The 12,423-nt window shown below is 41.7% G+C and overlaps 1 protein-coding gene across 3 annotated transcripts in view; it reads right to left on the bottom strand.

Moving 5' to 3' along the window:
- Window positions 1-2,024: 2,024 nt before the first annotated feature.
- Window positions 2,025-12,423, bottom strand: part of SNX25 (sorting nexin 25) — a 47,280-nt gene continuing 36,881 nt past the window's right edge. Inside the window, exons 13-18 of one of the 3 annotated variants that reach the window (XM_056855494.1) lie at window positions 11,919-12,083; window positions 9,924-10,041; window positions 7,160-7,226; window positions 5,445-5,626; window positions 2,834-2,934; window positions 2,025-2,105 (exon numbers count right to left, since the gene is read on the bottom strand). In XM_056855494.1, the coding sequence (XP_056711472.1) occupies window positions 2,025-2,105; window positions 2,834-2,934; window positions 5,445-5,626; window positions 7,160-7,226; window positions 9,924-10,041; window positions 11,919-12,083 (714 nt within the window). Of the gene's footprint in view, window positions 2,106-2,833; window positions 2,935-5,444; window positions 5,627-7,044; window positions 7,130-7,159; window positions 7,227-9,923; window positions 10,042-11,918; window positions 12,084-12,423 lie in introns of those variants that run through there. The other 2 variants (XR_008933509.1, XM_056855495.1) reach the window with 2 other exon arrangements.

Here is a 12,423-nt window from a genome sequence, read left to right as displayed (position 1 = left end):
CTCTCCTGGCACCTACCTTACTCTCTTTGAGGTGCTCAGCCAAAACATTTTTCACCCTGGCTTTTAATTAAAGGGCTGATTTTTTAACATCATTTTTATAGTCTGTCTACCTTGAGAAATGTTTTATTAGACTTGTCTTAAAATGTACAGCATTTTATGCTGTTTTTTAATGTTCCTGCTGGGTTAATAACTTAAAAAGTGAAACATAATAAAACCCTAACCATATAAGGGGAGCAGGTTCTCTGAAGAGGCAGCAAAGAAGATGTCTAGATAAAGAGAAACGAACAGAGATCTAATCATGAATACCTAAGTTTAGTCCTTGTCTTACAGTTTTATGAGCAAGTAGTTGTAGTGATGGCTCATCTTTCAAATGGAAACCATCGCCTATGCATCTAGTGCATTTTATGTTGCCAGTCCTTCAAAGAGCTTCCATTGCAGAGATAATTCTCCTCCATTTTATCCACACGTTAGATTGAGAATGTGACTGGCCCAAGGTCACTCAGTGAACTTCATGGTTGAGGAAGGATTTGAATCTACAGCTCCAACATCAACCATGGCACACGTGGACCGTGTACCAAGTAAGCTATAGATCTGGGACTTTTTGTCAAACTGGAGCCATCACTGAGTCGTTCATGAGCTCCGCAGTCTGCCAAATATGTGTATTTTGCATCTTACCCTTAAGTTCCTTTGAAGGTGCCCTAGATTAAGTTGTTGTGGCCACATTCTGGGCTCGGGGGTGGGAGAATTAACACACAACAGCAGCTACCCAAGTATAGGAAGGAGGTTGGCTGCATAGCCATATTTTTTATGTGTGTATAAAATGCCGTCAAGTAGCAGCTGATTTATTGGGATCCAATAGGGTTTTCAAGGCAAGAGACTAACAGAGGTGGTTTGCCATTACCTGCCTACGAGTCATTACTCTGGTATTCCTTGGAGGTCTCCCATCCAAATACTAGCCAGGGCTGACCCTGCTTAGCTTCCGAGATCTGACAAGATCAGGCTAGCCATATTGTAGCCCTGTGGAAAGAATGAAAACATTTTTATCTGCTTTGAGTGATGGCAAGGGAGACTTGCCTTGGATATATACAAGTCCTGAAACATTGCCGCACTCCTGACCATGTTATCAATTAGATTTCAGAACATGCCTGTATCTCTTAAGACGCTGGCAGCTGTAGCTCTGCTTCTAGAGACAGCCAACTGGCACCATTAAAACAAAATCCAAAACTGTTTTAATAGTTCTTTTTAAAAAAGGGGACATTTAAAGAAAGCAGCTCTGGATAACATCAGGAGTGCACGAGTGGTTTAAATCAACTTCAGCTCATCAGCAAGAAAAGACATTGTAGCATTGCAGAAGGCAGATCAGTCGGAATGTGCGTTTGAGAACATGAAATTGAAGTTAACTGCTTTGCCCAGAGACATCAATGCAATTCCCTCTGAAATCAGCAGGCAGACCCCATTTGCAAGCTACAAAAATGGAGCTTAATTATGAAGCACTGCAGGCCAGTTTTGTTATTTATTGCTTACAAAGGCTCAAAACTATGGGAAATCTTTGGTAAAAATAAAAACAATAAAATTTACACAATATCTTTACATAAAGTATTGCACAACAAGGCTCTTCAATACACAAGAAAAATAGAGGAATGTTCATTGTCCTCAGCAAGGAAATTAACTGTACAACATCCATTGGTATACCACTAAAGCAAAATGCCTTTCATATATGTTTAAAATAGTTTATAGTTCTTACATTAACATTTACAGCTCAGTCTGCATCTTCAATAACGTTATACTCCTATACCAAGTTAAATAAAAGCCGGAAACTACAAAGTACTGGTAGTTCTACCCCACTACCATCACCAGTTCTTTTCAAGTCTTGTTTACTTCATGTAAAACTCAAAAGAAAAATACCCTATAAATCCTCAGCAATCTTCAACCAGCCCTCTGTGGAAAAGAGGGAAATAAGTTTCATGTCTATGATTAAAAACAACAAAACACAGACATTTTTTGAGTATTTCACTTGCGCGGAATCAAACCTGAGCAGCTTTAAGCTGCTCTAGATGAGTTCTTAACTCAGGACACAGTTCAATTAGCAGCAATTCCAATAATACCTGAAAAGACAAAAAGAAGAAGGATGTTTTGAAGGATACCCTACAATCTAGGGTATCAAAACCCAGAAATGGTACAATTCCCCTGCTCCTGCAAATGCAGTCAAGAGGCATATGTGGAAGGCAGCAGAGGCTGTGATTAAGAGACTTGCTGGCAGTTCTTATTTGGAGAGAAGCCTTGACTCATGATTACCTTCACACCTTCCCTGAAGTGGCCTTTCAGGGGAAAAAGCAGCTGACTAGCACTATATACATAGATTGCAGTGGGTTTTCCTATAATGAGCTCCTTCCTTTTTTGAAACCTTGGTCTGAACCCTTAATCTCAGCAGACTACTGCACTCCAAGTAATGCAACAAGGGAAACAGAAAGGGCACATGTGAAGAAGACAACTCAAGGCCACAATACCAGGGAAGGACCAATTCACACCTTCGGGCCTCTTAACAGATGAAGCCTGATTAAGATCTGGCAAATTCTCCTGGGTTTCCTATAGAAACGTGGCTCTACTCATCGGGGGTATGGGTGAATAGTTTTATTTTCAGTTTTGCCCACCCGTAGTTTTAAAATGCTGCAAATGATTCTTATAAAAAATAGAGTAGAGGATAAAATAACAGATAATGCTACAAGCAAATTATGAGCTCTGGGAGGTTAAGTGCTAAGCCGTGAAGAGAAAAGATACATTTAAGCAGCAATCAAAACCTCAAAGGCTCAAAATGGCATAATTAATAACTCACATAGAGAAGATGCTTATTGGCCTTGGTTTCTTGAAGTGCGTTGAATACTTTGATGACACCATGGCGGGCATTTTGCTGTCCAACAAGACTCTGTAGCGTGTCTGAAAGAAACATTTTTAGTCTGGTTTGGACAATACCACTAAGAAGAAGAGGAAGAGTTGGTTTTTATATGCTGACTTTCTCTACCACTTAAGAAAGAATCAAACCGGCTTACAATCACCTTCCCTCCCCCTCTCCACAACAGAATCCCTATGAGGTAGGTGGGGCTGAGAGAGCTCTAAGAGAGCTGTGACTAGCCCAAGGTTACCCAGCTGGCTTCATGTGGAGGAGTGGGGAAACCAACCCGGTTCACCAGACTAGCGTCTACCGCTCATGTGGAAGAATGGGGAATCAAACCCAGTTCACCAGATTAGTGTCCGCCACTCCAAACCACCGCTCTTAACCACTACACCATGCTGGCTCTCACCTGTATGTGTCTAAAGGCCAATCTAAATGTGATCACAGACCTCCCGTGTTTAAAGCTGCCACCTATAAAAATGGGTAGTTTCCATTTATGGGGCAAAAGGGTGAGGAAAGCTGAACCCTTAACCCTTCCAAGTCCATCACCCAAAGTCCTTTTTCTTGCAGCTGGTCTCAAACATCAGAAGAGAGCCTGGCTAGGAGAAAGGCTCTGCTTCCTTTTTGCTCTAACTCCTGCTTTCTAAAGAAACATCTCTGCTACCATCAAAGCTAATTTGTCCTTAATTTGAAATACACCATCCCTTGCATGATCTTCTCCCTAGCAGCCCTGGCAGCAACATGGCTGAATACACAGAAGGGATGGAACCAAGATCCCTAGTTTCAAACCCTTGCTCAGGCATCACTTCACTGGACCAGACAGAATAATCCTCTCAGCTTCACTTAATACTGAACTCTATAAAAGTACTTTGACAAAACAAATTCTTTTCTGAGGTATTCAAAATGTGTTTTGAGGCGCTTTCACACATGCTGAATAATGCACTTTCAATCCACTTTCAATGCACTTTGAAGCTGGATTTTACTGTGTGAAACGGCAAAATTCCCTTGCTAACGATTGTTCAAGTGCACTGAAAGTAGACTGAAAGTGCATTATTCAGCATGAGTGAAAGCGCCCTTCAAGGGTGATTTGGACAGTATTGTTATGAACTGGGCTGTCCTCTACTTAAACTTCCTCGCCTCTTCCCTTCCATGTATTCTATTTGTTTTGAAAACATGCAACTTAGTTTACTTAAGGTTTTAAAAACAAACAAACAAAAATCTTTATATCAGTTAGGGTTTCTTCTTGATCTCACAAGCTCACTTGCCAAAAAGTTATTCTTTAAATAAATCCACTGTATAAGCTGACTTGTAGTTAAAAACAACAACAACAAAAACCTGGAAGCTTGGGGTAGGTAAATAATTTATACTACAGTGGATCTTTCCTAAATTGAAACAGTAGTAGTAGGTACCAATTTCATGGCCAAGGAAGAAAAAAAGCTTACAAGTTAAGATTAGATGCACAAAATCTCAAAAGTGACCAAAACATCAGAGAAAATCTAAGATACTCAACTTCTATGAGGAAATCATAACTTAGCTCTTTCTGAATCTTGAATACCTCCCCCTCATGTCTTGGGTATGCTTTACTGTACTTGTTACATTTGTTTTCAAAGGAAAAAACCACGCCAATCAAGAAAGCCAAATATAACCAACATTGTGTAATTCATACAAAACGTTAATACTTCATTCACTGAATTTGTGCACAAAAGATGGTTTTGCACTACAACGGCAAGATTAACAGTTATCACCAGAAAGAACTACGGGTAGAAGATACGATTAAATAATTAAATAGCCCAAAGTTAAAAGACTCCAGTTAGAAAACAAGTGTGGCCAAGTGTTTGGAGCAGGGGTGTCAAACTCAATTGTTACGAGGGTCAGATATGACATAAATCACTTAATTGGGCCAGGCCCGGCCTCACCAACCCAGATTGAGAGTGGGGTGGTGCTGGTTGCCTTGGCTGGCTCGTGGGCCGGATAAGAGGTCTCACGCCCCCGGGCCTTGTGTTTGACACCCCTGGTTTAGTGTGTCGGAACAGAACCTGGGTTCAAATCCCCACTCAGTCGTGAAGCTCACTTGGCCCAGGCACAGATCATAACCTCTCTCACAGAGTTATAGTGAAGACAAAATTGGGGGGTGGGAGACCATGTATGCTATTGTGAGCTCCTAGGAGGAAGAGTGGGGAAAATGCCAGAATACAAAGAGATATAAAGAGATCTGATGATTTCAAGTGAATCAACATGCAGAATGTCCTGTTGAAATTTTCTCGTTCTCTGAGGCTTCCAATTGTATAAATGCTGTCCAAACCTCATTTCTAAATGTTATCCATAGGGACCACAATGGATAAGATGTTGGTGATCCTGTTAAAGGTTAAATAAGCAAATCTGAATGTGCTTAGTTAGTTGCTGAATTCTGTGTGTGTGTGTGTGTGTGTGAAAGAGAATAAACAGAGATAAGGTTATCTGTGAAGCGCTCTGAAATCTCTAACACACAATATAAAATGTAAGTGGCTTTTATTGTCCTCTGATTAATTACATTTCCTGTAACCGATATGCTCACCTGGAATGTTTTCAAGTAATTTTTGCTGTGCTTTCTCTTTCGTCTCCTGGCCTTGCTCTTCACTTCTGGGCTTTGTGCTGGACGCCAATTTCCCATTTGGCCAAAAAGCATCTCGGAATATATTAATGTAGTATACAAGCATCGGTTCACTGAAGATCCAATTTACAGTGTCACGAATTTGCCTGGAAAGGAGATGTTAAGAAGAATGAGCAAGCCATAAATGCTATGCCAGGCAGACATGCTCTTAACCCTTCCCACTGCCTTTCAAACTAATACAATTGGTATTCTCATGCCATGATATTTACCCATGTAGCCATAGTTACAATGCTCTTTTGAGTCAGTTTCATCACCAGCTCTGGCATACATATATCCTCCTCAGCTACCGCCCCTGAACAAAAACTGGCATTTGTGGGGGGGGGATGTTCTTCACCCTCCCTTCTTCAGAGCTGAATCCTCCCTTTTTGCCAAAAAGAAGTTTGGAAACCTGTGAACAGCTTCCCCTCAACCTCCCCCCCTCCTGAGGAAGCTGATTGTTCTTGCAAGATATCTGGGAGTCAGTCTGACCAAAACAAAAAGAAAATCCATTCTGTGGTTGCTACCACTACACGTTGCACTGAAGACACCGGAATCCTCCTGATGCTGGTTTGACTGCTCCCAAGCAAATTTACTAGATAAAGCACAGCTATAACACTGTTTGAGTGTTGACAACAACAAAAATTCCCACCTTTCTTTTTGTCATCCCATTTTAGTTTTCTGTGATTTAAAGAACAGATACATCATGAACACATGAAGCTGCCTTATGCTGAATCAGACCCTGGGTCCATCAAAGTCAGTATTGTCTACTCAGACCAGCAGCTGCTCTCCAGGATCTCAGACAGGGGTCTTTCCCATCACCTACTTGCCCAGTCCCTTTAACTGGAGATGCCGGGGATTGAACCGGGGACCTTCTGCATGCCAAGTAGATGCTCTAACACTGAGCTATGGCCCTTCCTCAAATATGCACAAAACAAGAGGCCTGTTCATCCTGAAGTTTCCATCAGTTACAGAAAACAGCTTTAATGTCTGACAACCAGCAGGAGGAGCCTGGCTTCCTTCTGTGGACAAAATGCCAATCTTCTGCTCTTGTGCCTCCTCTAGAGGTTTTAAATTGCATAGCACGTTCAGTGCAATTACAAGCATAGGGGTAGTGTATCATATTTCTGCATCCTAATATCTCAGCTTTCATTTGTGGAATATGCAAGTTTCTAGATCTCAAGGTTCTGAAGAGATTTGAAAATGTCTGGGAAATGACTGGTGACTTCTCAGAAATCTGGAAGGATAAGTAACATCCTGCATAATTCACTCCCCCCGCCCCCACAACACACCCTGGCAAGCAGAAACAGAATTATGCAAACTATTGAAATGTATACAGAATTTGGTTTTTCTTGGCACCGTTTGGGCTACCTTGGCACAAGATTTGGAGTTATTACTTCATAACCCATAACCCTGATCATAGGAGATGGTTGACATATATGGCCCAGAGAACCACTTGAATTTCGACCTAAAGCTGGTGAAACTGCGACTTTTTATTTGTTCAACAGGAATGACAGAGATACTTAACTTGTTCCTAAACCAACCAACTACACACAGCACTCTGGTTTTCAAGTGTTCCTTGCATCAAGCAGCTTATTTACAGAGCAGCAGTTCTAGAAGCAAAGAAAATGTAATTCACTCACTTGTTGATAGTTCTTCCAAAAGTAACTTGAACTAGTGCAATTAGTGTCTTCCTGACCCACTTAAACACTAAAATGAAACAAAAAAAGTAGTGCATAACAGTGAAGTCGAAACATGCAGTTTGGGGCATAAAGTTATATATAGGTGCTCACTTTTACTTTCCCCCCCACTGGGGGGGGGGTTCTTCTCTATTGCACTGGCGATCATGTGACCTCTCCAGTTCAATAGTGGTCCCATGAGTGAGGTTAGACTTCACAAGGAAGAATTCTTCCCCAGAGTTTCGTGTAGACAGAGATGACTTATATGAATTCACAATACTTAAATCCAGACATTTACTTATGGCAATGCTTTTAAAAATTAATGACACGTGTAAGAACTTTATGAAAGAACTTTATGAAACAGTACTCCACACAACAATGTGTTTCCTTAAGGAAACTAGTTAAAGACCACTTCTCCTCTACCGTCTTAATGTTTCCTTGTACAGATTTGTACAAGGGACAAAGATGGTTGCACACAAAGCACTGTGAAGAGAACTCCAAAAGTGGCATGGAACTTTACTACTTCTCTCCTCCTACAGCCCCCCCCCCCAATAATACTGCCTCCAGGACTCAAGGGAACATGTGGATAGCAATGGGGAAGGAAGGAGGCAAAAAACAAACAAACAATAACCCCATTCCTCCACCAGAGGAAGGGAATGTGTGCTGAATCCATCCCATAGGGTCTCCTGTATCTAGCAAATGACCTAAGCCAATTGGACGGATTATTTTGACCATTCCTCAAAGTCTTGATGTCTTTCCATTTAACTCTCAAATGCATGACACAAGGACCAGCCCTTGAAAGTCCCACACTTCACTCCACAGAGAGGTTACTACTACCCCAACCAGACCTACTCCTCCTCTTCCTTCGGAAGTTTCTACTACCCCCACCAGACCTACTCCTCCTCTACCTTCGGAAGTTCCAAGGTAGAGAGAGGACAAGAAGGACTTTCCAAGTTCTGAAATGACATCTCCAAAATACGGAGCCCTCCTTAGATTCACTACACAGGAGTCTGATGACAATCATCACTAGGACTGAAATAGCTTTGGAACAGAGGAAGAAACAACTACAGCTTTTCTCTCTGTGTTCTTATCTCTTAACATTCAGGTATAGGAAGAAAGCTGGGAAGCTGCAACTTAATTTTTTTCCAACTGCCTACTATACTTTCGCTTCTAAAAAAAAAGATCAATATTGGTTGCCAATTGTTTTTTTTCTCCCAGCATTCCATCTTCCATTTTTAATTTAACAATTTTAACCAATTTGGCCATTTTAGCAACTTACTGAAATACTATAATCAATTTATTCACAGTGCTTTTCACATATGCTATAGTCAAAGATCGGACATTTTGGAGGACTTTCATTCATAGGGTCGCCATGAGTCGGAAGCGACTTGACGGCACTTAACACACACAACACACATAGGAAAATATGTTATGAATATACTTTAATAACAGTGATAAGTAATTCTGCATTTTGAACATTTTGTACCTAGTAGTCTAACAACCTGAGGGCAAAAAACCCGACAGATACGTACCACAACTATAATGAATTGTTTCTTTTATTTATTTTTTTAGCTGTAAGTCAATGGACTGGCCCATTCCATATTTAAAATCAATCAACAACAAGCTGGTTACACTGTCCATACTTAGAATAATATCTGAGATTGGTTTTATTTATGTAGTAGCAATTACCAGATGTACAGACTCTTGCAACAACTCTCTCCTAAACTGATACAAACAGAGCTGGTGGCCTTAATGCCACTGAATTTAACTATAATAGTCAACATTCAGCTCCATTAGTGTGTTATAATGAGTGATGTCTAGAAATGAATTTAAGATATTCCAAGGCATCTTTTGTTACAATACACTGGTAACACCTTGTCTGTAAGCCTTTTTATTGGTCAATACTAAGAAAGGACTTCCTTCATCTTCCAATCAAATTCTCAGCTTCCCCAAATGAATGTCGAGGCACCAGTTCTGGATGGGAATGGTTATTTACCCGCTTGCTACCTGCTGCAATGTCTCCTAACTAGCTGCAGCCATCGTCATCCATTAACCTCTGCACACCATACTCCCAACCACAAATTACAACGGTGGCGGAAAGTGCTGTCAAGTTGCAGCCGATTTATATGACCCCGTTGGGTTTTCAAGGCAGGCCGCGTTCAGAGGTGATTTGCCACTGCCTGACACTGCATAGCAACCCATCTAAGTACTAACCTGGGCCAACCCTGCTTAGCTTCTGAGCTCAGACGACATCAGGCTAGCCTGGGCCATCCAGGTCAGCCTACAAATCATAATACAGTATTATTATAGTGCCACAAAAACATGTTAATATCGGGTTCATAAGGAAACCAGGACTCTAAGGCAGAACTTGTGTGTGAGGCAGATCAGGTGGGTCCCCAGGTCACAAGGGGCTTTAAAGGTAAGGTAAGCACTAGCACCTTGCCCTGACCTGGATAGCCCCTTGATCCTTGGATGGGAGCCTTCCAAGGATCATGGATCAAGTGCATGCCCCGTGAAGCATTCCACACGTACCCGCTTAAGTCACCAGCATGCTAATGCTACATACAAGTGACTGCATTTTGAATGCAAAAGAGACGTGCATGGAATGCTTACATAGGCGAAAATCCATGGCCCTGTGATGCCTACAGGTCAGACCTCAGGCAGAACAATAACTTTATGCACTAAAACATCAAGAACACATATACACAACCAAGAGGTCACTACTTACTTCCTCGCAGCTCAAAAATTTCCCCTATCAGCATAAAGCAAGGCTCAGCAAGGGCATCCCTTTTCCCATCCACATCTTCCCCATCGTCAGAGAGATCATCATCATCTTCAGTCTCCTCCTGGGCAGATGATATAAGTACAGGATGGAAATCTTGGTCAGCAAGCTAACGGTTGCCATTTCTGCTAAGACCGCAATCTGAGATGGGCATTCTAATTTGGCACAGTTCACATCTCCTGCAACTACTGCAAAAGCAAAATCTGTTCTAAGAATCCCCCCCCAACTCCCAATCCTCTTAATTTAGCCCTTAATGCTACAGATTGATGGGCTGTGAATTGTGTCAATAAAAGTTCCAAAGGACAGTATATAAACTGGACAAATAATGGTACTGCCACTCATAAAACCTTGTCAGCCATATTTCTAGGGTTTAAGCCTCAAGCTGTTAGCAGTTACAGATTTCTGGCTTCTACCTTGATATATATATATATTGCTCAGCACTTCCTCCCTTCCCCCCCCTTTTTTTACAATGCAGTTTAGAGTCTGCGACAGCAGCTATGAAAAAGGCACCACAGATTATTTCATACCATCTGACATAATAATTGCCAAGGGATGAAGTTGTATGTTCAGCTGACGGTTGACAAGCCTTCATAGGCACCTATTCTGTAGCCGTCCAGATCTCCCCTACTCGCCAGATTCCATAGTTTCCCCCTTCTACTCATTGTATGCTGACACCCAATTTTCATCCCTGGTTACACCATCACACCTCCTGCTTTCTTGCTGGAAAATGAGGACAGCCACAGCAGAAGAATACAGGAAGAGGGAACCACGTTCTACTATCAGCTCAGTGGTCTACTTATACTGACAGCAGCTTTGCAGAGTATCCTTCTGGCATCTTTACCAGTCTTTCTCGGCCTTAGATTCTTCAGCTAGGAATGACATGGCAAGTGTATGCCTTCCCTCCAATTGAGAATTTCTTTTGCACAAGGCCAGTGTAAACAAAGGAGAAAAAAAGGAGGAATGAGGTGTAAGGGAGAGTAGTTTATTTGACCTTTTAGACCCCAAGGTGTTTTACAACGAGCTTCATCAGGGGATCGCAATCAGAAACTTCTCTAATTCCCACCCTGAGTTAAAATCATAGAATCATAAGAGTTGGAAGGGACCACCAGGGTCATCTAGTCCAACCCACTGCACATTGCAGGAAATTCACAAGTACCTCCCCCCACACACACACCCTCAGTGACCCCTACTCCATGCCCAGATGGCCAAAAAAAAAAAAAAAAACACTTCCAGGATCCCTAGACAATCTGGCCTGGAGGAAAATTGCTTCCTGAACCCGAAGTGGCGATCGGCACTACCCTGGGCATGCAAGAAAGGGCCACGAGAGCCAAACACTGATGCAACCCTTCCTGCCCTCCCTCTCATGATCTGCCTAAGTTCACAGGATCAGCATTGCTGACAGATGGCCATCTAGCCTCTGCTTAAAAACCTCCAGGGAAGGAAAGCCCACCACCTCCCGAGGAAGTTGGATTAAAAAAAATGTATGCCAACTCAAACTTCAAGACTCACTAATTTTATCATTATTGATGGCTGATTTTCTACGTCTGCATAGATAATCAGAAGTTTCTGATTGAGAGCCCTGATGAAACCCACCGTGGAACATGCTGGGGTCTAAAAGATCAAATAAACTACTCTCCCTTACACCTCGTTCCTCTCTTTTATTTTTCCTGCTACTCACCAGTGTGGCCTTATTTTCTTCCCAATGTAAATGAAGCTTCACTTCCATGGGGCTGGCAGAGAGAACATTCCCAGCGGAATGCATGTAATAGCAGTGGAATATACCTCAGTGCACAGAAGAAAATACCTCAACATCCTATTATTAACTCACTCAAATAATCCACAGTCCTGCAAAAAGTTAATCTAAGATAACATTCAGGCTCTTCCTCATTATTTTAGACGGTTCATTTAATCTACTAAAAGCATTATTTCTCCCCCACTCACCTCCTGATGAGAAAAGAAATCCCCAGGAAGTCTCTCCAAAAAAGAAGAGATCGAAAAAGAAGATTTCTTTCCCTGTATGTCGATAACTTTGAGGTGTTCAGGCGAAGGGCTCAAAAAGGCATAAAGTGCTTCACTCTGACAAAGCCTTTCATTAGAAAGCAGTTTCTGTAGGGAAAAAAGACAGACTATTTGAAAAGGCAGACTATCTGAAAACATAGCAATCACGTGTGACTTTTTAAAAAAAGAAGTAAGGAACAACCAACCGTCCTGTACAGCTGACTAAGTCCCTGCATAATGCAGAGAAAGAGTAGGGTTCAAAGCCTCATTGCCAACAACTGCAGATCTTAAAAGTTAATTGAATTGCTAATAGCTTCTGAAATTAAAAGGCACCACAGATTTCCAAAAATCTTTGGGTGCTCCTAAGCACAATGCTAGCCTGTGTGTAACTGAAAGCTATCATGTTAATGTATCACCTTTAGACTTTAACCACGCAGTTCTCGCAGTG

This window comes from Euleptes europaea, chromosome 9 (genome assembly GCF_029931775.1).
Source record: "Euleptes europaea isolate rEulEur1 chromosome 9, rEulEur1.hap1, whole genome shotgun sequence".
NCBI classification, from domain to species: Eukaryota; Metazoa; Chordata; class Lepidosauria; order Squamata; family Sphaerodactylidae; genus Euleptes; species Euleptes europaea.
This window is presented reverse-complemented; position numbering and strand designations above follow the sequence as displayed.